The 25,120-nt window shown below is 43.7% G+C and overlaps 1 protein-coding gene, 1 long non-coding RNA gene and 1 pseudogene across 2 annotated transcripts; 2 read left to right on the forward strand and 1 right to left on the reverse strand.

The window, feature by feature from the left end:
• Positions 1-4,280: 4,280 nt before the first annotated feature.
• LOC134212955 (trans-1,2-dihydrobenzene-1,2-diol dehydrogenase-like) lies at positions 4,281-6,360 on the forward strand. Its single transcript, XM_062691347.1, has 3 exons — positions 4,281-4,683; positions 4,775-5,313; positions 5,375-6,360. The coding sequence occupies exons 1-3, from the start codon at positions 4,479-4,481 to the stop codon at positions 5,660-5,662; spliced, it is 1,032 nt and encodes a 343-aa protein (XP_062547331.1). The 5' UTR covers positions 4,281-4,478; the 3' UTR covers positions 5,663-6,360.
• Positions 6,361-13,422: 7,062 nt separating this feature from the next.
• On the forward strand, positions 13,423-17,823 carry LOC134210056 (uncharacterized; annotated as a pseudogene).
• A 1,265-nt stretch (positions 17,824-19,088) lies between these two features.
• LOC134217116 (uncharacterized) lies at positions 19,089-20,496 on the reverse strand. Its single transcript, XR_009980917.1, has 3 exons — positions 19,808-20,496; positions 19,424-19,731; positions 19,089-19,345 (listed from the first exon to the last, which is right to left on the reverse strand). It is a non-coding gene; the product is annotated as an uncharacterized LOC134217116 (long non-coding RNA).
• Between the last annotated feature and the right edge of the window lie 4,624 nt (positions 20,497-25,120).

Raw genomic sequence — 25,120 nt, forward strand, 5'->3', positions numbered from 1 at the left:
TAGTGAGATGGTACGTTGGGACCTGGTATTCACGACATTTTTGAAGGATTTGCCGTACAGTAAAGATCTGGTCCGTTGTCGAGCGGCCGTCAACGAAGCCGGCTTGATAACTTCCCACGAACTCGTTCACTAATGGTCACAGACGACGGAAGATGATCTGTGATATCACTTTGTAGGCGGCATTAAGGATGGTGATCGCTCGAAAGTTCTCACACTCCAGTTTGTCGCCTTTCTTGTAGATGGGGCATATAACCCCTTCCTTCCACTCATCCGGTAGCTGTTCGGTTTCCCAGATTCTGACTATCAGTTTGTGCAGGCCAGTGGCCAGCTTTTCCGGGGCCATCTTGATGAGTACATCTCCGATACCATCCTTACCAGCTGCTTTATTGGTCTTTAGCTGTTGAATTGCATCCTTAACTTCCGTCAAGTTAGGGGCTGGTTGGCTTCCATCCGCTGAACTGGCGTAGTCATCTCCTCCGCTGCCTTGACTTTCACTGCCTGTACTCTCAGCGCCATTCAGATGTTCTTCGTAGTGCTGCTCGTACTGTGCTTCGATGAGGCCGATGATTTTCTCAGGAACCCCCTTGCGTCTCAGGGCGCCCCACATATTCTCGTGATTGAGACGGTCGAAAGCTTTTTCGTAGTCAATGAATACCAAGAAAAGGGACTCTTGGAATTCGTTGACCTGCTCCAGAATGATGCGAAGCGTGACAATATGGTCCACACAGGATCTTCCGGCACGGAATCCGGCCTGCTGCCGCCGGAGAGTCGCATCGATCTTCTCCTGAATCCGGGCAAGGATAATTTTGCATAGAACATTGAGAACGGTACACAGCAACATAATGCCTCGCCAGTTATCGCATACAGTCAGGTCACCCTTTTTGGGCACCTTCACTAAGATACCTTGCATCCAGTCGACCGGGAAAGTTGCGGTGTCCCAGATATTACGAAATAAACGATGCAGTAGTAAAGCGGATGTCATGGGGTTTTAAGCATCTAGGCTGATATGCGATCGACCCCTGGGGCTTTATTCGATTCCATGCTTTGGATGGCTGTTTGAATCTCTAGCAGTGATGGAGGCTTCGGTATTGACGCGTGTTATACGTCGGATGCTAGGCAGATCATGCCGAGGTGGTGATGGTTTGGCTGGCACTTGAAAAAGTTATTCGAAGTGCTCGAACCAGCGTTTCAGCTGGTCAGTTGGGTCGGTCAATAACTGATCATTCGCGTCTTTCACAGGCATCGTTGCATTCATCTTCGCCCCGCTTAAGCGTCGTGAGATATCGTAGAGGAGGCGAATGTCCCCGGTTGCGGCGGCTCTCTCTCCTTCGTCGGCCAGAGAGTCTGCCCACGCTCGCTAGTCCCGTCGACATTACTTCCTTCTCAAGAACCGAGTATCGTTGACGGGCTAAGACTTTGACTCCTCTGGTTTTTGTTCGCTCTATCGCGGCTTTGGCTTCTTTTCACTCCTCTATCTTCCTCCAGGTTTCATCGGTGATCTATTGTTTTCTCTGGGTGCGCAGTTAGCCTAGATTGTTCTCGCTGGTGGCAATGAAGGCATTCTTGATGGCGGTCCATTGACGACGCGATGTCGGCACTACGTTTATTCCGTAAATCAAGAAGGCTTCGTTTCCATTTTCGGCTGATGCAGATATGGTCGATTTGATTTTCTGTAAAGCCGTCACGGGAGACCCACGTGACCTTGTGAACCGGTCGATGAGGGAAGAGCGATCCCCCGATCACCATGTCGTTATTACCACAAAATTCTGCGAACAGCTCTCTGTTTTCGCTCATTTCTCCGAGACCATGGCGTCCCATAATGCGCTCATGGTTCGAGTTGTCGGATCCGATCTTCGCATTGAAGTCGCCCAAACAGATCTTGATATCACCCTTCGGAATTCTATCTACGACGGCATTGAGTTGACTGTAGAAGTTCTCTTTGTCTTGCAAATTGGCAGCATCGGTTGGCGCATAACTTTGGATTATAGTAAGGTTTTGGACCCGTGCTCTAAATCTGGCAACGATTATCCTTTCACTTATAGGTTCCCACTTCATAAGCGCAGAGTGTGCCTGAGCGCTTAGTAGGAAGCCAACTCCGCGATGCCGGGGAGCGTGTACACCTCGTAAACCAGAGTATAGCAGAACTTGTCCCGACGGCGTTCTGTGTTCTCCAAAGTTTGACCAACGGACTTCACTCAGTCCCAGGATCTCAAACTTCATGCGGCGTGCCTCACTGGCAAGTTGTGCAGGGTGGGCTAGTGTTAAAACGTCCCATGTTCCTATTCGTGTCCGTTGTTTCGCGCTAAGAGTCGTCGCCGTAAAATCAATCCGTACTCTCTCATTATCGGATTCTCGAACAAATTGATGTTTCGGGAACAGTAGGTTGTTCCCTATCCACCGGGATGGGGCTGCCATCTTAGGTATAGCTTCCGGGGAATAGCATTTCATACTCAGCCGCTGGATGCCAGAACACACGCCGTTGGAGCTGCACCTCCTTGGTGAACAGACGCTCGATCAGTCGGGTCAAATTTGTTTAAAGTCCCACCCAACACCAGGACTAGGCTAGTGCGCTTTGAGCGGCACACGATCGCTTTGATAGGGTCAGCGTGGGGAGACATGCAGCTTTTTATAAAAGTTCAACAGAGCCCACTGTCGAACCCCACCACATCCTATGCAGACCCACACGACGCACCTTCTCACTCTAGCTGTTCCCGACCAGTTAGTCATAACAAAATTTTATCACAATTATATCAATATGTGATACAAATAACAAAACTTGTAATAATTTTCTTATAAATTCTCTGTCAAAGTTGGAGGAAAGAAAATTTCATGATCGTCATAACATGATTATAACATAATGTGTTAGGTTTTTTTTTCGAAAAAAGAATTGCCTACATTTTTGGTAGATAGGAATTGGAAAAAACGAAGGTACCACCTTCAATATAACTTGAACCTCCATTCAAAGTTGAAGCAGCAGTACAAAGTTAATTGCCTACATTATGGATAATCATAATCTTTTCAATAACATAATTTGTTATAGTATAAGAAATTTTCACCGCTTTTTATGTAACACATCGAGTTATATTTTTGTTCGAATCGTAACATATTTAGTAATATTTTTGTTAAAACTAGAAGAGATTTTGTTACATTTTTTGTTATTTTAACTACTTATGGTACATGTTTTATATCAACCGCTGTTATGAAAAACGACTGTAACAGAATAACAAGTTCTGATATAAATCTGTTACTATCTACTGGTCGGGTTGTCAGAAGGACAACAGTGCCCAGGCTACACTACCAGCTAAGTACGCAACCCTTAACTGGCGGTCAATTGTCATCGGAAGACCCGTGGAAGCGTGAGTATTGGAACTTATGAGGACCAGAGCTAGGCGCCCCTTCCCAGATGTCAACTCACCATTTCGTAGCCCTGGAATCGGACCTGGGGACCCTAAACGTTCGGGGAAACTGGAGGAAAATCGCCCAAGAACAACGATAATGGAGCTCTACAATACGCCAGGCATAGGTGTATCGACGCTGTAGCAAATCAGGTGTGTATTCTTATGAGCATTCATAACAACACCTGCATATTTTGTTTGCAGATTGCTTTTAATCTTCGTTAATAACACATTTTAGATAATCGACAGCATAATTTGATGTAAAGCTGCTGTTATTATGATAACTGAGGATGTATTAAATAACAGTTGACATCAAATTTTGTTTACAATGTAATCTCAACAGCAGAGCTTAATATCAATTTGTTCTCATTTTGTTAACCGACTTTGCTCGGGTAGCATTTCATATATCAAGATACTCATAAATCATGTAATATGGCTCATCTTCTGAATATAGCCTGATGTCACATTAACAAGTACCCGATTATAATCTGTCACACTTTGCATCGAACTGCAATTTCTTATAAATATCATAATTTTCCGGAAAAAACCTATAATTCATCGGTGATTTTAATTTAAGCTCCGAATTTTAGCTTCTTCCTTAGTTACCTACATCTATTACACGCAAGTCGAGCAGCTAGTTTTCATCAATCAATCAGAACCGTGCCACTACACAACAATGACTAATAGAACATTTTGTGCCTTGGTACGGTCTCTGAACCGCAAAGTCTGGCTATGTCTTGCTCTCTATAGGCTTGGCTCGCTTCGAAGACAACGATTCGTTGTATTTCGTCGTACGGCGCAATGGCGGCGAGATTCTTCTGTGTCACCAAGAACAACGGCTGCCTCAAGTGCACCACTGAGAGAACGATCTCTGTTAAGTGGTGAAGTGAGCGCTGGCTGATGGTTGGGCAATAAATAAAATGCATTCGCTTTCGCTTCAGACGAACCAGCAATCGTTCGGATAGTGTCGCGTACATCAATTGCGATCTAGATCCAATCGAGGGCAGAATTGTTGTGCGGTGTTGATAAGTACTGAGAGTGAAAATTAAATTACGATTTTTTTGAAAGTGATTATCAGTCAAAATGCCTCCACTGCGTTGGGGAATCGTTAGCGCTGGAACGATTGCACATGATTTCGTGTGTGCTGTATCAACATTGCCGGAGTCCGATCATAAAGTGGTAGCCGTTGCAGCCAGAGGACTAGAGAATGTTCAAAGGTTTGCCGAATTGCACGGAATATCAGCGTTTCATGTTGGTTTCGAAGCACTGGCCAAGGATCCCAAAGTCGGTTAGTTAATCGTGGCGGGATAACATTCGATCGTTTTTACTGAAAGCAACATGACTGTTATGACTATTCTCGGTTTTTTTTTATTATGTAGATATTGTCTATATTGGTGCTGTTAATACAGTCCACTACGAGGTTGCTATAATGATGCTCGACGCCGGTAAACATGTCCTTTGTGAGAAGCCCCTTTGCGTAAATGAAGGACAAGCGAAGGCTCTATTGGACTACGCCCGTGAGAGAAAATTGTTCTGCATGGAAGGCATGTGGTCTCGGTTCTTCCCGGCTTACAACCATCTGCGTGAACGAATTAAGAAGGCGGATCTTGGTGACATCAAGGAAGTGAAAATGGAGTTGGGTTTTCCTATAAGCAAGGTGGAGCGAATTCGAATGGGTCATCTGGGTGGCGGTGCTGTGTTGGATTTAGGCGTTTACAACATCCAACTCGCTTTGTGGGTGTTCCAAGAGTTCCCAGATGAGATCGTGGCCGAAGGGGAGTTGAATGAAGAAAATGTCGATATCGAAATGAACGTAAGACTTCGTTTTCCTTGTGGAGGAGTTGCCCAAATGAGAACTAGTGGGGTCAAGCAGTTATCCAATCAAGCAGTCATCACTGGAAATGAAGGAAAGATTATGGTGAGGTATTTGATATTTTTAACAGAATTGAGTTTTGAACAAGAATATTCCGATTTTTTAGCTTTATGACTTTTGGTGCCCTATCGAGCTAACCGACGTCGATGGAACAGTACGATCCTACCCACTAGCAAGTTCGAAAATTGAATGCATTCTCAAAAACACTGTTGGGTTACGTTACGAAGCAGAGGAGTGTAGAAAGCGCATTATGACTGGAGAACTTGAATCGCAGATTATGACACACAAAGATAGTCTAGAAGTGGCTCGAGTTTTGGATAGCATTCGCAAGCAAATCGGGATTGAATACGCAGAAGATTTTGTTTTCAAGTTGAAGCGAGACAGTTTAAAATGAAAAGGGTTGTACAGAGTATTAATTTCCTAAGTAACACTGCACTGGAAGTATATTCAAACTAAAAGTCAAATCGGATTTGTTTTTGGTATGTTTTCGATACATGTGTCATGAGTTTTAGTGTTACCAAAATCTACTAGAATATCTGTACCAGTTTTGGTCATGTTGTTGATTTGGCCAGTTTCTCGCATAACTTAGAAAATAAAGCAATTTTCAAAGGGTTCCATTAGCTATAACAGAAGATATATCCCTTATCCTTCTTCGCTGTTGGAACTGATGGATAGCTTTTATAAAATATGTATGGGTTGGCCAAATTAGACACTAAAAGTGGCCAAAACTGGTACACTTACCCTAGCGAAATTCGCCAAATGTTGAACTGCTAACATTCTCGCCTATTGCTGATCGCAAATGACGTTTAACAATATAGGTGAAAATCAAGGCCATTCAATATTTGGCTATTCCCCTAAATAAAATGGAACATAATGCAGTTACTTGGGCAAAAGAGCGCGCGAGTTCGAATCACCTTCTGAAATTTTACAAATACCTACCTCGAATACTGTCTCCACAATTTTCTGCAGCCAAATTGAAACAATCTATGGCGAGGCTTGAAGGGTTCATTTGGTGTCATGGCCATTTAATGGTCCCTGTGTATATTGTTGTACCTGTTTAGATATGAATAAATATATTTGAAGAAAAAAACGACTAAAATAGTGATACGTTGCGGAATTTGCAGTTAGCTTGTCACATGTGGTCGGGGTTCAGCCAAAACACACCAAGCGCCAACGAAAAATTACCGATTTTCCTGCTTAAACTTTCGTTTATCAGATTTGATTGACCGCAAATCGTATTGGATATCCCTCAACCCCATAACTGAGGATATCCTACTGCAAATGTATGCTTAAATTGATATGAAACAATTTTCATTGCCCTTGAACGAATAAAATATCACAAGTCAGTCGAAAAGCCGCTTGGTGCGGTTTGGCTGAACCCCGACCATGTGCAAGTGAGCCACCCGGCATTATGTATTTTCCATTTAATTCCACCACGTTTTGTAATCTTTCCCGATACGTATTTGGACCTCAGTTGTGAGGCCGTCTTCAGTGTCTCGTACTTAACTCGACTAAGTCAAGTCTGCATAAAACCGGTGAAATGGTAGAATTAAATGGAAAGTATCAAACTCGTCTTTGACAGTTGTTTTAACATTATCAACCAGGATTAATCAGGCATAACAATTAAACTACATATTACAATATTTCAAGTCATCGTTCAATAGATAAAGTGATCTTAATAATAACGCATATGCATATTAGTGAATGCAAAGAACCGTTGAAAGCATTATTGGTCTACATAGATTTATTGTACGTGGTGGGTTTCCCAATTGAACACCATCGTTCGAAACAGTCGTTCTTCGAACAGTCGTAAAAATTGCCGTTTTCCAACAAGACATAGATCGAGTTCCTCACGTAGCAATACACGACCTTTTTGATGCCGGCATGCACATATCGTCGTTGAACGCCCGTCGTGCCGTTGCTGTGCTTGCTGTTAACCAATCTTCGAATTCACTGGTCAAGTAAACCCACAATATCCTCCAGAATTGTTCAATACAAACGTTACTGCAAACGCAATAAAGCAGCTGGTGAGAATGGTATTAGAGCTGAGCGCACCAAGATGGGCCCGGAAAAGCTGCCCACTTGTCTGCACGGAATGATAGTTAGAATCTGGGATACATAATAGGCAACGGAGGAGTGAAATTAAGGAGCCGAATGCCCAGGATAGAAGAATTAGAAGTTGGTGAGTGAGAACTTCCGAGCATTCAAAACGTCGCTTACAAGATGGCGCAGCGTCTCTTGAAGATGGCTGGTAGCACCGCAACCGTTGAACTTGGCACGGCACACCCCCGGGTCAGGGAAACGACTGGTATGATGGCGAATGGGAGCAGTTCGTGGAAGAGAAGAATGCAGCATGGGCGAGATTGCTGCAACACCGCACGAGGGCGAACGAGGCACGATACAAACGGGCGCGGAACAGACAAAACTCGATTTTCCGGAGGAAAAAGCGCCAGCAGGAAGATCGAGACCGTGAAGAGACGGAGGAACTGTACCGCGTTATTAACGCACGAAAGTTCTATGAGAAGTTGAACCGTTCACGTAAGGGCCACGTGCCACAGCCTGATATGTGTAAGATCATAAATGGGCACCTTCTTACGAACGAGCGTGAGGTGATCCAAACGTGACGGCAGCACTACGAAGAACACCTGAATGGCGATGTGGCAGACGAAGATGGCGGTATGGTGATGAACCTGAGAGAACGCGCGCAGAACATAATTTTACCGGCTTCGGATCTCCAGGAAATCCAGGAGGAAATTGGCCGGCTGAAAAACATTAAAGCTCCTGGAGTTGACCAACTACCAGGAGAGCTATTTAAACACGGTGGTGAGGCACTGACTAGAGCGCTGTACTGGGTCACTACCAAGATTTGGGAGGAGGAAGTTTTGCCGCAGGAGTAGATGGCAGATGTCGTGTGTCCCATCTACAAAAAGGGCGATAAGCTGGATTGTAGCAACTACCGCGCAATCACATTGCTGAATGCTGTAGGTACTCTCCCAAATTTTATGCCGTCGACTAGCACCAATTGCAAGGGAGTTCGTGGGGCAGTACCAGGCGGTTTTTATGGGCGAACGCTGTACCACAGACAGACCAGGTGTTCGCCATTCGCCAAGTACTGCAGAAATGTCGCGAATACAACGTGCATACGCATCATCTATTCATTGACTTCAAAGCCGCATATGATACAATCGATCGGAATAAGCTATGGCAGCTAATGCACGAACACGGATTTCCGGATAAACTGACACGGTTGATCAAAGCGACGATGGATCGGGTGATGTGCGTAGTTCGAGTTTCAGGGGCATTCTTGAGTCCCTTCGAAACCCGCATAGGGTTACGGCAAGGTGATGGTCTTCCGTGTCTGCTATTCAACATCGCTTTGGAAGGGGTAATACGAAGAGCAGGGATTAACACGAGTGGTACAATTTTCAATAAGTCCGTCAAGCTATTTGGCTTCGCCGACGACATAGATATTATGGCACGTAACTTTGAGAAGATGGGGCCCTCCTTAGCCGTGCGGTAAGATGCGCTGCTACAAAGCAATGTAGAAAGTACGACATCTTTCCATCATGTCTATGATGCGGCGAAAAGGCGAAAAAGTATTATACCTGTTTCATTATAATGTATATTGATTCTTTGTGTCTCTCATTCCAAAAGTAAAGCTCGTAAACAGAAGTTGTGTTTTTTATTTTGCTCGTCCACCGTACACGCGAAATCCGAAAAGTTCCCGGTCGTTTGTGTTACAAGTCCGTCGGAGTCTTGTCCACCTTGTAATCTGCCGGGATCGGTGATCTACGTTCTACAGGTCATGGACCCAGGACGGTGTAGTTAATCGAGTGAAATAGTGATTTGGGAAGATCCGTAAAAGTGCGAAAAAATAGGCTGGAACGTGGTTCCGAGCGAAGCCATTTTGTTTCGTTTTTTGGCTGACTGTTTGCTGCTGTGTCGTCCAGCAAGGAGCAAGGGCGATTGTCAGTGTATTAGTGAGACGGCACTGTCGTTCACTTGATGCAAGCAAATAACGGGTCTTCTCGAATGTCGTGTGGGTTGGCATCAACGTGTGTGCGTATCCATTCGGTGACGGTAAAACGACGTGTGTAGTCGGTCGGTTGACAATATAAGTGTTTTTACGGCGCGTTCAGATTAAAAGCGATGAGTGAAAAGTTCTTATTTGCCCGATTGAATAACAATAATTATTCAATATGGAAGACGCGAATGGAGATGCTTTTGAAGCGAGAAGAACGGTGGTACGTTATTGGCAGTATAAAGCCTGTGCCAGCCACGAGCTCGTGGGAGAAAGACGATTCGAAGTGTCATGCGATTATAGTGTTGTACCTGGAAGACAGTCAATTGAATTTGGTAAAGGATGCCAAATCCGCCAAAGAAGTGTGGGATTGCCTACAGAAATATCATGAGAAAACTACCATGACGTCGCGTGTGTCCTTGCTTAAGAAGATTTGTAATTTGAACTTGGCCGACGGAGAAGGTTTGGAAAAACATCTGTTTGATTTGGAAGAGCTTTTTATTCGTCTGGCATGTGCGGGCCAAGCGCTCGATGAGTCGTTGCAAATTGCAATGTTATTGCGGAGTCTGCCGGACTCTTATGGTGGACTGGTCACGGCTTTGGAAAGCCGGCCAGAAGCGGACTTGACGATGTCGCTAGTTAAGCAAAAGTTGTTAGATGAGTATCAGAAGCGGGTCGAACGGAATACAGTGTCGGGTGAAAAGGCCATGAAGTTTAATCAGAGGGACCAGAAGAAGCGACTGTGTTTTCACTGCCAAAAACCCGGACATTACCGGAAGGATTGCCGACAGTGGCTGCAACTGCAGCATAAGAAAAGTGACTCGGAAACAGTGAATGGAAAGGCAGAAAAACAGAAGAAAGGTGCAGTGAAGGCCAAACTAACGGCTGAAAAGGACGTTCCGATTTGTTTCACGATCGGGAGTGCTCGTCGAAGTGGTTGTTGGTACATCGACAGTGGCTGCTCGAGCCACATGACCAACGATAGAGCTTTCTTTACCACTTTGGATGAAAGCAAACGCGTGCAGGTTGTACTTGCTGATGGTTCAATGTCCATGTCACACGGAACCGGGGAAGGTTTAGTGAATTGTATCGGTGGAGATGGACATGCGCGTGAAGTGAAATTAACGGAAGTACTATTCATACCGGCGTTAGACAGTGGACTTGTATCTGTGCGAAAGCTGACGAAGAAAGGATTTCAAGTGAACTTTGTCGGGTCAGCATGTTCGATAGTGAGCACCGCCGGTAAAACCGTTGCATCCGGAGAACTGAGTGGTAATTTATTTGTACTGAAGACAGTGGAATACGCAAAGCTGAGTAAGGAGTTACAACATCTGCCGAACTGCCAACACATGTGGCATCGGCGATTCGGTCACCGGGATCCAGCTGTGCTGGAAAAGTTGAAAGCAGGTAACTTCAGCGAGGACTTCGAGATGAAGGATTGCGGTTTGCGGCAGGTATGCGATGACTGTCTTAAAGGTAAGCTTCCACGCACTTCTTTCCCTAAATCTTCCGAAAGTGGAGCCAGTAGAATACTCGACCTTGTGCATACGGACGTATGCGGGCCAATGGATAACGTGACCCCAGGTGGCTGCAGGTATCTGATGACGCTTATCGACGATTTTAGTCGCTATACCGTCGTATGTCTTCTGCGACAAAAATCCGATGTAGCAGACTGTATAAAACGATATGTGGCTCACGTTAAAACGCGTTTTGGAAGGGCTCCATGTGTTATCCGGTCTGACGGAGGTGGAGAATACGTGAACGGCGTATTGAAAGCATTCTATGAGAAGGAAGGTATACAAGCTCAATATACCGCAGCCTACAGCCCCCAACAGAATGGCGTGGCTGAGCGGAAAAACCGCACGTTGCAGGAGATGGCAACGTGCATGTTGCTAGACGCAGGGCTTGGTAAACGATACTGGGGCGAAGCAGTTATGACAGCTGCTTATGTCCAGAACCGGCTACCTTCTCGTGCAATTGATAAGACACCATACGAAAAATGGTTTGGCAAAATGCCAAAGTTCAGTCACCTACGAATTTTTGGGTGTTCGGCATATGTGCATATTCTGGACGAGAAACGGAAGAAATTCGACTGTAAATCGAGAAAATTGACTTTCGTGGGATATTGCGAAGACCGCAAAGCGTTCCGATTCTTGGACACTCAAACCAACACAATCACGATCAGCCGTGATGCTCGCTTTATTGAGCAGCAGAACAACCCCCACATGGCAAAGCCAGAAGCGCAGGGAACGGAAGAAATCGGACATGATCCGGAATGGCCCGAAGCTGTATCGTCTCAGGAGGAGATAGTTGCTCAGGAAGAACACTGCGTTCAGGAAGAGAAGCGTTCCCCGGAGCATACCGATCAAGATACGGATGAAGAATTCTACGGATGGGAAGACCAGGCTGGTGATATTACGGATGGAGAAGAAGCATCTGGTGGTCAAAGAAGCAATGGTAAACGGTCAACGAGTGGGGTTCTCCCACGAAGGCTTCGGGACTATGAAGTCGATATAGCTCTGGTAGTTGAAGGTGATCCAGTTTCATATGAAGACGCCGTACAAGGATCGGAGCAAGATTTATGGAAAGCGGCTATGAAGGACGAGTACGATAGTTTGATGCAGAATGAGACGTGGACCCTTGTGGAGTTACCTGTTGGCCGAAAACCTTTAGGCAGCAAGTGGGTCTTCAAAAAGAAAGAGGACAGCGCTGGAAACGTGACCAGGTACAAAGCCCGCCTAGTCGCGCAGGGGTTTTCCCAACAATTTGGAATCAACTACGATTCCGTGTTTGCGCCAGTTGCAACTCAAGTGTCGTTGAAAGTTTTGTTGACTGTCGCCGGTTATAAGCAATTGAAGGTTCGTCATTTGGATATTAAGTGCGCATATCTACACGGTCGACTGAAGGAGGAGCTGTATATGCAGCAGCCGAAAGGTTTTCAGCAACGTGGTCAAGAGAAGCTGGTGTGCAGACTTCAACGCAGTATCTACGGAGTGAAACAGGCAGCGCGGGTATGGAACGAAACAATTCGTAGTATCCTCGAAGCAATGGGTTTCAAGCAATCGGCCGCAGATCCGTGTCTGTTCACAAAGCATGTATCGTCTGGTTGGGTCTACATACTGATATATGTGGACGATATCGTCGTTGCCTGTATAGCGGAAGAAGAGATCACGAACGTGGAGAATGCGCTGAAAAAGAAGTTAACACTATCGTCGCTAGGAGACATTAGTTGTTTCCTAGGAATTCGTATACGGAAGGACAACAATGGATATTACTCTATGGATCAACAAGGTTATATTCTGAAGATTGCAAGTCGGTTCAATCTTGACCGTGCCAAGGGATCTAAAATTCCATTGGATACAGGCTACTACCGTAGCCGGGAAGGCAGCAAGCTGATGCCCGATAACAAGCAATATCAATGCTTAATCGGAGCGTTGCTCTATTTGGCCGTCAATACGCGTCCCGACGTGTCAGCCAGCGTAGCGATCCTCAGCCGACGAGTGAGCGCTCCAACGGAAGTAGACTGGGTGGAGCTAAAGAGGGTGGTCAGATATCTCGTTGCCACCAGTGATTATGCACTTCAACTAATCAGCTGCAGAGATAAGCCACTCAAACTAATTGGCTACAGTGACGCCGATTAAAGTTCCGATACCGATGACCGGAAGTCCAACACCGGATACTTGTTTAGGCTTGGACAAGCAACCGTTGGATGGGTGAGTCGAAAACAGACATGCGTCTCTTTGTCGACAGTGGAGGCCGAATACATAGCCTTATCCGAGGCTTGCAGGGAAGCGCTGTGGCTACGAAAGCTACTTCAAGACTTTGATGAGAAGCAAAAAGGTCCGACTACTATGCTGGACGACAATATTAGCTGCATCGACTTTGTAGCAATCGATCGTTCATCCAGGCGATCTAAACATATAGAAACTCGTCTACATTTCGCCAAGGATTTGTCGGAGAAAGGCATTGTAGTTGTCGAATATTGCCCCTCGGAAACTATGATCGCAGACATCCTCACCAAGCCATTGGGAAGCCAGAAGCAGAAGCAGTTCTCGGAGATGATGGGCTTAACCGAGTCCAATACCCGCTAAAGATATCGAGGAGGAGTGTAGAAAGTACGACATCTTTCCATCATGTCTATGATGCGGCGAAAAGGCGAAAAAGTATTATACCTGTTTCATTATAATGTATATTGATTCTTTGTGTCTCTCATTCCAAAAGTAAAGCTCGTAAACAGAAGTTGTGTTTTTTATTTTGCTCGTCCACCGTACACGCGAAATCCGAAAAGTTCCCGGTCGTTTGTGTTACAAGTCCGTCGGAGTGTTGTCCACCTTGTAATCTGCCGGGATCGGTGATCTACGTTCTACAAGCAAGACCATGCTGAGGGTGGCTGGGTTCGATTCCCGGTGCCGGTCTAGGCAATTTTCGGATTGGAAATTGTCTCGACTTCCCTGGGCATAAAAGTATCATCGTGTTAGCCTCATGATAAACGAATGCAAAAATGGTAACTTGGCTTAGAAACCTCGCAGTTAATAACTGTGGAAGTGCTTAATGAACACTAAGCTGCGAGGCGGCTCTGTCCCAGTATGGGGATGTAATGCCAATAAGAAGAAGAAGAAGAACTTTGAGAAGATGGAGGAAGCCTACATCAGACTAAAGAGGGAAGCCAAGCGAATCGGACTAGTCATCAATACGTCGAAGACGAAGTACATGATAGGAAGAGGTTCAAGAGAAGACAATGTGAGCCACCAACCGCGAGTTTGCATCGGTGGTGACGAAATCGAGGTGGTAGAAGAATTTGTGTACTTGGGCTCACTTCACTGGTGACTGCCAGAAATTATACCAGCAGAGAAATTCGGAGACGCATAGTGGCTGGAAATCGTACGTACTTTGGACTCCATAAGATCGAATAGAGTTTGCCGTCGTACCAAACTGACTATCTACAAAACGCTTATAAGACCGGAAGTTCTCTACGGATACGAGACCTGGACGATGCTCGTGGAGGACTAACGCGCACTTGGAGTTTTCGGCAGGAAAGTGCTGCGTACCATCTATGGTAGGGTGCAGATGGCGGACGGTACGTGGAGAAGGCGAATGAACCACGAGTTGCATGAGCTGCTGGGAGAACCATCCATCGTTCACACCGAGAAAATCGGACGACTGCGGTGGGCCGGGCACGTAGCCAGAATTTCGAACAGTAACCCGGTGAAAATTGTTCTCGACAACGATCCGACGGGCACTAGACGGCGAGGTGCGCAGCGGGCAAGGTGGATCGATCAGGTGGAAGATGACTTGCGGACCCTCCGTAGAGTGCGTGGTTGGCGACGTGTAGCCATGGACCGAGCCGAATGGAGAAGACTCTTATATACCGCACAGACCACTTCGGCCTTAGTCTGAATAAATAATAATATTCACCGGGTAAGGAGCAGTTCGTCGAATTTTAATTATCCAAACGCGCCCACCTATGCAAGCATCGCTACAGGCAGGCAAAATTTCATTTCTAAAAATTTTCCGACGATGAATGATTTTCATACCCATTCTTCAACGGAAAATAAGGTTCGTTCTGACGACTCAGGTAGCATGTCCAGGTAGCTTTCGACATTGGTTTTCTAAATGAACCATTGCATCACATGATTGATGCAATGTTCAAAGCAAATACCAAAACTGAAGCTGTTCAGGCTGGTATCAAATTTACTCAAAAAATGTTAAAGGACTTCGTTTTAATGGAACCAAATAATTCTTTGAGTATTTTAAATCTGAATGCCCGCTCTTTAAAAGGTAAGGAAGGTGAATTATTCAACTTCCTATCAGTCCATCATATGCACATTGCCATTATGTATAACTTAAAAATATTTAGAACCTGGACTCTTCATCAAAGGAGATCCAAAATATTTTATTTATCGAAATGATCGTCTTGACAGCTGTGGTGGGGTCGCCATTATCATTAATAGACGTATCAAACATAAATTATATTCTTCGTTTGAAACCAAAGTTTTTGAAACCTTGGGAGTTTCTGTCTGTTGAAACAAATGTTAGACAATTCTCTTTTACTGCTGCCTACTTGCCTTTCCAGTGCAATGGGCAGCAAAGGAATTTGTTGAGAGCTGATCTTCAAATTCTAACTAGCAACGAATCAAAATTTTTCATAATTGGTGACTTCAATGCCAAACACCTTTCATGGAATAATGCTCAAAGCAATTCCAATTGTAAAATTTTATTTAAAGATTGTTCTGCGGGATATTATACTATTAAATATCCCAATGGACAAACTTGTTTCTCTTCCAATCGAAATTCTTCTAAAATTGATTTAGTTTTAACGGATTCAACTCATGCTGATTTTGACTTTGACCACCATCCTGTGACGTTTGAAATCTCACAAGAAGCCATTGGCGTAAATAAGGGTGGGCTAGGGGGGGCTTAGCCCTCCCTAGAAAAAAATTAGTCCCCCCCTAGGATTTGATAAGTTAGTTAGCAGTGATATCATCGACCAATACATAGACGGAGTGGTGGCCAATTTTCCGGGCACCACTTTATACCCCTGGGGAGTGAAGCATTACAATTAAATACAACCACTCGACCGTTGAGAAGCCCCTCAGTTCAAACCGCGTCAGTTTGACAACAGTAGTTGTCAGTTAAACATTTTTGTTTACCTCTGGTGCTTCTGCTAAAATTTTGACACAGCCCCTCAATTATACTCTCAGAATTATACGGAAAAGAATGTTTTCTCGAGTCGTTCACCGTCGGATTGGAGATGTCGCCAAGAGGGAGAAACCAAAAACTTCTTCCCAGAGGAAATCGATTACATTGTGCTAACGAAGATGAAAGCAACCACTGAAACCTACTGGGGCACCAGTTTGGCTGGAGTCTAGTCGGAGGCGGCCACCAAACCTTCGATAACCACCGACACAACAGTCACGAGAGCTTGGGACACCGGAAATCCACCAGTGGTGGACCGATTTTCCTACTCCGATGAAGGTTCTTCCGGATTTATCCCGAAGAGTAGCCAAACTACGTCCGACCAACAACAGAAACATGTTTCATCCCGGTGGAACCATCAGCAAGAATAACAACCTTCAGCGATCAAAAGCATCTCTTGCTGACGTATCATTACCACCAACAACAGCATGATGCCTTCGACGAATCAGAAGAAAGTAGAGTGCTGCTACCGCGGCTGGCTATCCAGTGGTCCCGCGGATGAACATGGTAACACCGGGAAGACGAGACTTCGATGAGTCACCATCCAGGGCACCAGGATCACGAGGATACACCACAAATCAACGAAAACTGATCTACTACTATGGAATATTGAACAAGAAACGCTACGGTTCTACGGTATTGCTATATGTTCGGCAACCAGGGGCAGAACTACCCGAGTGGAGGAAGCGATGAACAGGCAACACCAAACCAACACAGCCAAAATAAAGGATAAGAATAAGAATAATGCTCCTGTCTCACTTCCAATGGAAAAGGTTAGTTCCCATATCCGGTAAGGCTTTAATAATTTAATATAAACTAATGTCCTGTATTTCCAGTTCGAGCATGAAACGGAGGTCATCGAGAAGCAAAAGCATTATCCGCATCCCTCCTCTTCCCAAACTTATTCGGATGCCTCATCACCGCAGCCTTCTAGCGATAATAACAGCATCAATCCAACGCACCAAACTTTGGCTGTTTAAAACGCAAGCCTTGACCAAGAAGAACCTGACATAGCCTAACTCCTGGAACATCTGAGGCAAAGTACTCTGCCAATAACGGCCACAAGGTGCCACTGACTGTCCAACAGCAGTCCCTAAAACTTATGGGACGCAAAGACTCCGACTTTGCAGCGGTAATTCCCTGAACAAACCAAAGTCACGCCTTAATCTGACATCGTCCTTCCGACGGGAAAAAGACCTTTGATATCGTAGTGCTCGAGGCGACCGGCTGCTGCGCAGCGGTGAAGATACCGTCCATGTGCCAGAAATTAAATTGACCATGTCGCCACCGATTTAACGACTAAAATTAACCGTCAAGTCTCTGCTGGAGAAGGATCAAGAAAAACAGCAGTAACAACAACGCAAACAAAAGCAGATGCAACAGTTGAACCAAAGTTCAAATCCAAGGCTCCCAAAAAGAAACGGCAACAATCTCAATCAACCCCAATCACCTCGACGATGGAGTTCCAGAAGAATCTGCAACTCGCTACTCAACGAAAATCTGAAGTCCCCCTAAACAATCCCATAACCTTGCTCCACAAAAGTCAGCTCCATCAACTCCACGACCAGTCAACACAAATTGTCCGAAGTTAAGCAGACTATCAAAGTGGAGGCGCCAATAATAGTCTGATTATATTGGTGGTACCAAGCAAGAAAGGATCTCCAGAACGGGTGAAACCATCGCTTAATCCTGCCCCACCTCTACCTCCCCCACCCAAAATAAACTTCTACTTTGGTATGGCTGAATCACCGAAGTAATCTTCCAAAGAAGAATCATCAATAAAATTGAAGCTACCAATAAAATTACGAATTACAAATAAAATTGCCCAAAGTAGGTGATCTGCTAAATGTAAATTAAGATTTTTCGCAGACCTTCAAGAAGAATTTCCGCTCAATCGTAATTTCTTTTCTTCCATGCAACAATGTCTAAAATGCTCTTTGTTCCATTATTAACGAAGGTAGATTCCATATTAGGGAATATCCATTAATTACGTAACGCAAAATTGGCCATTTTCAACCCCTCTCCCCAATGTCACACTTTTTGTATAAATAATTTAAACATGTGGTATGGATTGTCACACTTCGGGCAACCCTTCCCCCTTTAGCGTTACGTAGTTGTGGATGCTCCCTTAGGTATCCTGGACCAGGTTGGTATTTCCCACGTGCAGCAAATCACGCAACTTTTGCTATTGCTGATTCTAAAGACACGATAGTGTTTTCTGAAAATGTTGTTGCATGATTGTTATTCCGCAGTATAGTCCAGCAGTGATCTTCAAGCGATAGTCTTGCATGTGATAAGATAACGTGTGTCTCAAGGATTTAATATAGGAACAGCCACCTCACGCAAGACCAAGATAATTCCCAACAGCTTAATCATTTTGATTTGAAGTTTTTGAAGCAAAGTTTAAAGCCTCCAGGCTGTAAAAGAAGTGATATATTCGGTACCGACGCCCAACCTTAAGCACCATGCAGTATGAAGAAGAACTGAATGCAGTTCTCTTCTTCCCAGAATGGAAGAAGGTAGGAAATGGAAATACTTTACGCCGAGGTGCATACGGTCATGATTCACACAGCCATATGTAAGGTAAAGATGATCATCGCCAACGAAGAGTCACATGAAGAACAATCTAGCCATGGGTAGCGACGCCACAGCTTCCAGCGAAACCAACGGTCACAGCAAAGAATGTACATCGTATTTGCGTCCAGATGCAAACTGTACTGCCATGACAACCAATGGCTACATATGCTATCATCCACCTCAAAATGGATCGTTCCACGTAAACGGTGACTGTTGAGAGGGTGGTACGGTGGAAATCAACAGGACCCTCCCATCGTTGAATGAAACTGGCCATGTCATCAACATCCACTGGGAAGCTTCTCGTCCAATCTATGGTATTCATCTGTTCAGTGGCAATAATTGAATCGCAGTGTAGATTCTTTTACAGAACCCTACTGCCATTTTTGTATTTCATTTCGACACACGCATGGAACTGTTAATTGGATTATTGACCAGCAAAAGCGCAGCGAGTTAGTCAGACCTAAAACGATAAATAGAAAAGACGATCCCATTCCAATAATACACAATCTGCCATCAACTTTGCTGCCCGATTGTAATTCAACTTTTTTGTCCAAATTTTTAATGCCAATTATCGGCAAATAAACTGGTAGTAGTAGCCCACAATTATTTTGGGCAGATATCTGATATTTGAAAAAGGAAGGCCGACCAAACGTCCACGTGCGGTCTTATTTGTTTTCAGCATCATGATGATGAACGGTTCGTCCTTCTTTTCGCCGATCGGCCACTACTGGAGTGCTGGGAAGTGATATCTGGAAAGTCGCTCTCCGCCAGCATGATTAATTTCTAGGTGTATAAAAAATATAAAAAAGTATGGTCTCAACAATATAGCAGAATGAAATTACAATTATTCATATGACTCACCCTGAGAGTTGACGAATTTGATGTGGTTTTTATAGAATTACAAATAGCTTGGAATCGGAACGAGAATATTGTGGATCCATTCTCTCCTCCAGAGATTGCACAGGCTTCATCAACAGCAAGGAAGTGTTGGGATCAACCAGAGCAAATCCTAAACATCTGTGCGTGCATATTGGATGTGTTTTCCGGCGTGTACATTCCATGAGATCGACCATCGTTGTTGAGCTCGTTGTCAAATCCGTCCTCAATCGTACTGTTGATCGGAGGTTCCGTTTATTTTCAGTAGTTCGTAGATCAGTTTGGCTATTCACCTGGCGATAATAAAATTGCAATAATGAAATTGGTGAAAAAACGGCATAAAAAACAGGTAATTAGATGAAAACTTACCGGGGTCCTCACTTGTTTTTATGTTCCAAACATCAGCAAACCAGCTTTTCTTATTCTTCCTACAAGAATGTTGACCATCCGAAGTCGATTAACAGCTCCGATCACGACGATATATAGACAACATTTGGATCGTCAATAATAGTGATCATGATGCAATCGACAGCGCCGACGTGACGGGTATTTATGGTCAGTGGCTTGCAGTCAAATCTTGAACCGAGACCATTGGTCTCCTTCAGTTATTGCCAGCAGGTTGGGAAAACAGATTCAATTTCGTGCTCTATAGTAAATTCGAACGGCTCCTTTGTGCATGACTGCCACCAGTGGTGAGGACTGTTTCCGTTGCTACGGGTTGCACTTTCGATCAAAAACTCCAAGATAGCGTTAGTGATAGAGTAACGATTCAACTAACTAATGTCGATCCCGAGCACTCAACATCAGCTGGAAGAGTGAGCGCAAGTGAATTACCGCTTTCATAACGAGAGCTAGCTGACCTCGTTGTTGTTTTGGTTGGATAAGTTTTAAATTTCATCTTGACATATATCCAATCATTGATATTTGGCCATTGAATGTCTTTAACTTACTTTTATTTTCCATGTCAACGGAATCTGTCTAGGGAACGGCACCAAATTCACATCCAACTTCGGCTAATTTTGCAAGCATCTTTCAAAGTCGGTGTTCTCTTTATCCATTTGTTCACAAAAATCTCCGCGGCATCCGGTGCCTATCGACTTTATTCCACACCGTAACGGTTTGCGATTACACTTCAGTAGATTCATCTAAAACGACCACCACCAGGGACTGTCCAGAAGATTTACCTGGTGGTTCTACCTAATTGAAACTTAACACAGCCTGCAAATCAGACAAAATTTTCAAAACGACATCTGCTTTTGTAAACAAAGATTCGAACGACGATTTGACTCTAGCTCCCACGCAAACCAACACCATCAATAGGTAGGTGAAGGTTTCCGCTGATGTTGTTGATTTGCGTGGGAGAGCTATCAGATTCGTCATCGTCGTTTGAATCTTTGTTTAAAAAGCAGATAAGTCGTTTTGAAAATTTTGTCTTGAAATCATGATGCCGCGATCGCGCTCCAGAGGAATATAAATAAAAATGTGTCGAAACGGTGAGAACAAAACAAAATAGGCAAAATGTCAAAACGTCGGGAGGGGTACGTCAACTCGCTGGTATAAAATTAAATGTAATTCTTCACCCACGAGGGGTATTTTTCTCAAAAAAAAGAAGAAGACATGGTGCCCGAATTTAAAATGGTTTGTACCGGACATTTCGGTCTATGTATTAGTCTATGGTGATATCAGTCTTCAACATATAGCATAATGAATTACCGAAAAAGTTTGAAGACTAAAGAGTTATCTCTCATAATCACTCTATCATACTTAATGAAACGAATGGAAGAAAGAAAAATTAGCTTATTGTTTCTGAATTCTGAGAAAGATTCCCATCAGCATCCGAGAAGGATTCTCATCAGAATCCGAGAAGAATTCTCACTTCAATCTCTAAAGAATTCTTTTCGGCTTCATCGAAGTATTTCAATCGTAATCCAGAAGAATTCCTACTGGATTCTTTCCAGTATTGTTAAGCAATACCCTTGGGAATCTGTGAAAAATACCCTTTAAAATCCATGGAGGATTTGCTTTAGAACCTCTCGTTGATTTGCTCCGGAATATCTCCAGATTCGTTTTAAGATTGGTTTAGGAATTCCTTGACAAATCAGAATCCTTCGGCGATTTGCTTCGTAATACTTTGAAGATTTAATTCGGAGTCTCTCGACGTTTTGCAAATGATCTGCATTGGAATCTCTAGACGATAAGGAATCCGGCTGACGATTAGTTTCGGAATCCCGCGAAGAATTGCTTCAGAATCATTCGACGTTTCGTTTCGGAATACATCGACGGTTTGCTTCAGAATTTCTCATAGATTTTGTTCAGAGTCCCTTAACGTATTTTTTTTTTTTAAACCATTCGACGATTTGCTTCGAAATCCTTTGATGATTAGCATCTGAGTCCCTCAACGATTTGCTTCAACATCCTTGGAGGATTCCCTTCGGGATCGCTGGAGGATTCTTTTCGAAATAACTGAAGGATTAATTCGGAGTCGCTCGACGATTTGCTTCGAAGTCCTTCGACGATATGTGTCTTCATCCCTGGAACATTGCTCATGAAATACCTGGAACCATCATACTGGAATTCCTGGAGGGTTTTCGACGAAATCCTTGGAATGTTCCCCTCCAAATTCCTGAAATATTCCCGTCAAAATTCCTGGAGGGTGAAGGATCCCTGGTACAATCTCGTCGGATTCCTTGAAATTTTTCCGTTGGAATTCCTGAAACATTCCCTCCGAAATCTCTGGTGGATTCCCTTCATGATCCCTGGAGGCTCCCATCGGTATTCTTGAAGGATTTATGTCGAAATATCTAGAGATTCCCGTCGGAGTCCCTGGAACATTCCAGTCAGGATCACTAAAGGATTCTCATCAGAATTCTTGGAAGATTCTCGGCGGAATCCATGGAAAGTTGCACTATTTTTTTATTTAAGATAGATAGAATATTTATGAAGTATGCAAATATATCCACTGCCTGACGCTAGTCGAGCGCAATTAAACATAGACTGTGAGTTGTTGCTCACACGTGCACACGTGCACGTGCTTGAGAAAAGAGAATAATATGAATGAGTGTGATGGATCCGCAATTGCCTTAGGTGGTTGGACTGCATTTGTCACATTACCGCTGATAACTTGATGAGATGTTAAAATGCTCGAGAATTTTCAAAAAGAGGGTCAATTTCGAGAAAAAATATAAAGGGGCTATAGCCCCCCCTAGGCATCGGAGGTAGTTACGCCAATGCAAGAAGCCATTAAAAATCCATACAGCTCTATTTTTAATTATCATACAGCTGATTGGGATTTATACAAAACGTATATCAATAGGAATTTTGATGTTGATATTCCTCTCGATACCAAAAGTGTTATTGATAATGCTCTCGTATCTTTGACAAGTTTAATTGTCGGAGCCAGAGGCATTGCAATTCCGAAATGTGAAATTCAACTCCATTATTATTGATGGCGATCTTCAGCTATAGCTGAATACTGATCGGTTTTAAAAATGTGGTCGAAGGCAATACCAAAGAACTCGCGATCCCGCGTTGAAAGTTTTTTGGTGAGATTTGCAAAATGAAATTAAAAAACGTTTCGCTATTCTGAGAATAATGTCTCGAAGTTGAATCCCAGTTCAAAACCCTTTTGGAAATCAACGAAAATTTAAAAAAAAAACTCGAAAGCCAATTCCAGCGCTTAAAGGTTCCCCCAAACACACGCGACGCGACAGTCGCGACGCGATTCTATCGTTTGGCGACATCGATTCTGTCGCCGTTGGTATGGAAGCGTAAATAGAGCATTGCCTGCAGCGACCCAACGACAGAATCGCGACGACTAGTTGTCGCCGTCGCTGCGATGAAATCGCTTAGGTCTGGGGGAGCCTTAAAGAGGGAAATAAAATTTTATTAACAAATGGCGAAAAGGCTAAAAACTTGCTCAGCAATTCGAGAGTGCCCATAATTTTAGTCTAGGTCTCACTAGTCCAATTGAGGATCAGGTTACACGGAGCTTCGAAGACATTCTCAATCAAGAGAATGTTTTTGACCCTTCGTTGGGAACTAATTTGGATGAAGTGAGATTTTTTTTTTATGTACTTAGTTTATTTAAAGGCTCATTCGCTCGGAAGCTTTACGGAGCCGCATCATTTTTTTCAAATTCTAGTTTAATATTATTTACAATATTATAAGAATTAAAAATATCATTTGGACTTTTTCTTGTCCGAAAACTTAACTCCAACTGTACAGTCGTTCTGGGAACACTGACTGGAACACATCTTTTTGCGCTCTTTCGACCGCTTCGTTGACATCCGTCGCTTGTTGCTGCCATCGTGAACCTCATGTGGAGATGTACTACCGTTTTCGTCTACGTAGTCGTTGTCATCGTCGTTATTGTTGCCTTCGTCGTCGTCACTGCTGTTTGTTTTATTTTGATCTGCGTTAGGTGCTGTAGGTAGAATTTTTATTTCTGCGTCGTACGATGAGTATTGTTTCTGGATGATCGGAGGGAAGTTATTGATGTCCATCGGGGGAGCGTTTTCGTTGCTGTTTGTACCTTTAGAAGCGGATGGTGTGGCTGATGACTTTTGTTTGTCGTTTAAAGCTTTCGTAGAAGCTTGTTGAATTGCACTTTCGGTCTGTGCTGTTTTGCAATTGCATTTCTGATTTGGTTGCAACGGATTTTGGCATGTATTACAAATCTTAGGCTGGCCTGGATAAGTAATCAGGGTAGTATGACCAAAAATAGTAGCCACTGATGGTATCGGTTTTTTGATCTTCATATGAAGTATTCGTACCCCATTGTACACTCCAGGAAAAAACTTCTTCCACCGCTCACGTGTTACCGATAAAACTTCGCCATAATTTTCCAGAAAAGCAATCACTGCAGTGTGCTTCATGGCAGGTGGCAAATCATGAACTCTCACCGGAATGGCTTCTCCCTCCACGTACACCGGTATTTTGAAGTTTTTGTCTCCATGAACAATAATGTGTCTGTTGTTATGCAGACGTTGATAGCGAGAAGCGGTCTCGTTATCTTTAAATTCAATATACACGCAATTGCGTATATTATGCAATTGAATGTTTTCGGTATCCGAAAGCTGCAACTTTATTTCCTTCTCTAGGAACTGGTGGACCTTTGCTGCATTAGGGCGTTCGGGAAGAATGTTGAAATCAATAACCACCGTATTCGAGCGCGCAACACTCATTATGACGAGTAATAAAAAAACAAGCGGGAATTTGTACACGTCTATCGTCTGTGAGCACTGGCTGTCAACTGATGAAGTGAGATCTTTTACTAGAAAATTTAAAAATATGAAAGCCCCGGATGATGATGGTATTTTCTACATACTTATCAAAAAACTTCCCAAGAGCTCTTTATCCTTTTTTGTTTTTATTCAACAAATGTTTTCAAATGGCATACTTCCCAGATAAATGGAAAAACGCCAAAGTTGTTCCAATTTTAAAGCCGGACAAAAATCCAGCTGAGACTTCTAGTTATCGCCCAATTAGTTTGCTTTCTTCAATAAGCAAACTGTTTGAAAAGATTATTTTAAATAGAATGATGGTTCATATTAATGACAATTCTATTTTTGCTGATGAACAATTTGGTTTTCGCCATGGGCATTCAACCACTCATCAGTTACGAACTAAGAGTTACGAACTTAATGCGGCTCAACAAGTCTGAAGGATATTCGACTGGAGTTG

Source organism: Armigeres subalbatus, chromosome 2, assembly GCF_024139115.2.
Source record: "Armigeres subalbatus isolate Guangzhou_Male chromosome 2, GZ_Asu_2, whole genome shotgun sequence".
In the NCBI taxonomy this organism is placed as follows: Eukaryota; Metazoa; Arthropoda; class Insecta; order Diptera; family Culicidae; genus Armigeres; species Armigeres subalbatus.

Bases quoted from the DNA above. Each gene is read 5' to 3' on its own strand.
- LOC134212955 (XM_062691347.1), top strand. From the start codon at position 4,479: ATGCCTCCACTGCGTTGGGGAATCGTTAGCGCTGGAACGATTGCACAT. The intron at 4,684-4,774 runs GTTAGTTAATCG...TTTATTATGTAG, and splicing joins GGCCAAGGATCCCAAAGTCG to ATATTGTCTATATTGGTGCT. The intron at 5,314-5,374 runs GTGAGGTATTTG...CCGATTTTTTAG, and splicing joins GAAATGAAGGAAAGATTATG to CTTTATGACTTTTGGTGCCC.